General features: G+C 37.9%; 1 protein-coding gene across 1 annotated transcript; it reads right to left on the reverse strand.

Annotated features, from left to right (window-relative positions):
* Positions 1 to 1039: 1039 nt before the first annotated feature.
* LOC127682340 (NEDD8-activating enzyme E1 catalytic subunit-like) lies at positions 1040 to 2508 on the reverse strand. The gene is given in 2 exon segments (XM_052178708.1): positions 1040 to 1665; positions 1668 to 2508. Coding segments are annotated over 2 exon segments (1329 nt in total). The 5' UTR covers positions 2476 to 2508; the 3' UTR covers positions 1040 to 1144.
* Between the last annotated feature and the right edge of the window lie 1669 nt (positions 2509 to 4177).

Raw genomic sequence — 4177 nt, forward strand, 5'->3', positions numbered from 1 at the left:
AAGATTACTGGATCTGTCTGAGCATTTAGGAAAGAGCAGGAAGAGAGGCCATACATAGTAAAGGAGCTCAAGTTAACTGTCAATTCATTAGCAAAAAATTTTGTTGTATTTCTTACAAAAGAAGTAATGATAACACAATGCAACCACAAGCCCCTCCTATAACATAGAATTTTTCTATAGTCTACTTCAGATACTGCACATTGTAAAAGTACTTGTATGCAGACATATACTCTAATAATCACAATACGCCCATTTCATTGTCTTTTTCACTGGGTAATGTTTTCTATACGTGTAATTTAATCCTCTCCAGATTTTAAAATCTATATCCAGAATAGGAGATCAAAATTAAGAATAACACTTTTTTAATTTTCAATAAAAGTAGACAATGTACAATTTTATTAATAAATAGTGCAAAAGCATCAATAATAACTGCTTAAACATTAATTTTCTTTGAACAGCCATGTCGGTTTAAATTTGTGCATACTGGTCTCTGGCATTGCAAACAAATACATGAAAATATTTTGTATTTTCATGCACAGGTATGAATCTCTAATACTGTTTACAAATGATCATGGACAAGTTAAACCCTGCAATAATTAATACACACATGGAAAGTCACAATTATGGGAGTAGTAATGAAGAAACTGCCTATGTTTGATATACTCTAGATGTCAGGTTGTAAATATTTAATGTTCTTAAGACATAATTCCTTATTTCCATTCAAGGATACATTTCCATACATGTGGATGCTCAAATGCTCACTGAGGACCTATGCTCTCTGACCATAACAAACTCACACAAAAGACAGTATTTGTCCTGCTTTAAAGAAGCAATACATTTGTTCATAATCTTTCCTGGAGGCGTAGTTTTCCATATTATTAAAATGAAAATGCTTACTAGCCCAAACCCAAAGTTCAATCTTCAAGAGAAACTTATAAAGTTAAAAAAAAAGAGTCATTCATTTTTTATATATATGTATATATATAAAAGTCAATTCCAGCCACACTAATGCTAAAAATGACATCAATTAAATTTCCTTTCTCGGGTGTTCCACTCTGCCTCATCTTCCCGGCTCTTCAATTCCATACCATTTATAAAGTATACTATTTCTATGAATTTTCTATTATGTGCAGATTTATTTTCACTAAGTAAAATGAAGTTTGAATAGAACAGTCTGTGGTGTAGTGATGTCAGCAACAGCCAGTTCTTGTCCATCAACTAGTCCCAGTTCTTTTAATGTTTTCGAAAGATTGAGCCTTGTTCGTTCTTCAATAGATGTTACTGACTGTAAGTAAAGTGTCCTGTTTTTCCCCTCTAATGTGGTTGTGATAGCTGGAGACTTCATTTGTAGAGCAGCACTATTGGTTAGGTAGTCTAAAACCTCTTGTAGTTTAGCTGATGGGGAAAATTGAATGTTTTGAGGAAGTTGGCTACACGCAGGACAGTTTTCCTTTCTCTCTGCTTCAAATGTGTAAGTGTACAGTCCATCTATATCACTGAATACTAAGTAGTTATTACGGGGAATGTATGCACTTGTAGCTATCTTGAAAACCTCAGTAGCACACACAGCTGCAAAGACTGCATTTGTAGAAGCTACTGTAGGAATGATTCGTTTTACTACCCCTTGAGTGAGTCTGTAGGTAACACCTCTAATATTGTGATGCTCTCGAAAATCCACTGAATATGGGCAGGGTCATCTCCGTCTAATGAAACCCCATCTCCAAACGGCTGCTCTTTAGGCCACTGCAGCATCCTCACATACTCATTACAATGTTCTGGGAGCCTGGACATAGATGCAATGGTACACATGGGGAAATTGACTTGTGGTGGGTAAAGTTCCAGAGTACACTCAATACAAGCAGTCATTCCAGGCAAGATCACTCGGGCATTTCCTTTAAAGCCTTCTGTGCCCCCATCTATCAAAGGTACAATGGAGCTGGGATCCAACACACCATCTTCATAATTTAAAAGAGATATCAGCATTCCATTGATCCATCTTCTGGCTATGATAGAGTCCAGGCCACATACAATAATATGAAATTGTCGGTAGAAAGTATCATCAAAATCTTGAATCTTGTTGAAATGTGGAACCACGTTGCAGTTAGGAACTCTGTCGTTTAGGAATTCTGCAGCAACTTCAGCCTTGGGTCTTCCAACATCTTTAGGCCTAAATAAAAACTGCCTGTTTAAATTGAAAACATCTATAGTGTCCATGTCTATAACATGAATCTGTCTAAAACCAGACAATGGCAGATTTTTCAGAAGCTCACATCCTAAGCTACCAGCTCCAATGACTAGAACTTTACATGTATCTAACAAGAACTGGAGTGATTCAGAGCTTGGTTCGAAATCGGGGTGTGTGAAGGTTCCAGGCCGCTCGAGGAACCTCTTCACATGGCTCCAGCGACCATCCCAGTCTCCAGTGTCCCCACACCCACTATCGACAGCCATTTTCTCAGCCAGCAGCTCCTCCATTCCCCTTCTTTTCTTCCCCGGCTCCTCGCCATCCAATAACATTTTTTTATGTTTTATCATTGCTTACAGCACTTCTATAAAACATGATGAAATCGGAACTGTAATTTATGCCTATCTTCCCAATACTCTGGAGGCCAATGTCAGCAAGTTCAAGACCAGCCTGGATTATATAGCAGCACTCTGTCTCAACTAAATAACTAAGTCAACTAATAGATAACAAAGAGCCACCTCCAACTGTCTAGAATTTTGCTGGCTTTTCATTTCAGAAATATGTGTACAAATTCTAGGATTTCTCAGTCGTAAAGCAGGTGCTCCCGAAGTGTAAATGTGCCTTAGTTTAAATCCATAGAACCCACGTAAAAGCTGGGCATCCTAGTAGTACAAATCTGTAATCCCAGGAAATCTGTAGCAAGATGGAAGGCAGATAGCAGAATCGTGGGAAGGCTAGCTAGCCTCAAGCACTCAGAGGTAAGCAGCAAAACAGAGACCCTGTTGGAAGCAAGGTACAAGATATGAAGTGAATTGACCTCCACCCTCCAAATGTACACTGTGGCAAGCACAAGCACGCACCAGCACTAACATACATGAACCCACAAGCACACATCACAGACACATATGCATAAGTATCATATACACAAAAGATTAGGTTATAAATTTATATATATGTATATATATATATATATAGTATACATATATTTAGACACATTGTAGCCTTTACTATCTTAATATTATTTAATTAATTTTGGGGATGGTGTATCCCTGGTCTAAAACTTTCTATGTTGCCAAGCAAGGCTGGCCTTGAGAACCTATCCTCCTGTTTCCAATTCCCAAGCACTGGCATTAATCACATGGGCCACTGCCCTCTGCTAGTTTCTATTTTCATTTAAGTTTCCTTCCTTCTTCACCTAAAGTCAACCAGGGCTGATGGTTCAAGTCTACTTTTGTTGTAAGTAACGAAAGGAACACGACATGCACTTATTGTCTCTTATAACATATAATCCATTTCCTGTTTGGGATTTCAAGTTACCCAGCACTTCACAGATGCTTACTAAGTGCTGCAGGGGCAGCAGTGAGCTTTTCCCTGCAGATACTCAGGCCCTAATGCTTGTGCTGAAGACATGTTCCTGCGCACACATTACAGGCATGCTCCCAAGTACAGTTCTGAAGACCTTCACCCCAATCTAATGCCTCTACTGACTTTTAAAAAGTTCACCTGAATGTAGATTCATGGGAGTCAGAATAGCATAATTACATGACTAACCCTGGGCATGCAGCTCTATAAGGAACAGAGCAACCATCTCTCAAGCATGCATATTGTAAATACTATTGATAAATGATACTTGAGTCACACTGATACTGTGTGTATGTTTGCTTTCAGTGTAGAATCACATTCCAGATGTTTTCAGAAAACAAAAAAAAAATTGCAGTACATATTCAGCCTCAAGAATTGGAGTATTTTTGAAAACACATATGTTAAGATAGATTTTAGAGCTACTGAAAACTCTTTTCCTGGAAAAGAGCAAAGAAAATTCATTAAGATGTACTTCTGACAATATGAACCCACACCATCATTGTACACTCTTATTTCACACCGTCATTGTACACTCTTATTTCACACTATCATTGTACAATCTTATTTCAGGCTATGCCTCCCGTTTTCAAGGCACTCTTCAACAACAATATGACACTGACACCAATTATT

This window comes from Apodemus sylvaticus, chromosome 4, assembly GCF_947179515.1.
Source record: "Apodemus sylvaticus chromosome 4, mApoSyl1.1, whole genome shotgun sequence".
Classification (NCBI taxonomy): domain Eukaryota; kingdom Metazoa; phylum Chordata; class Mammalia; order Rodentia; family Muridae; genus Apodemus; species Apodemus sylvaticus.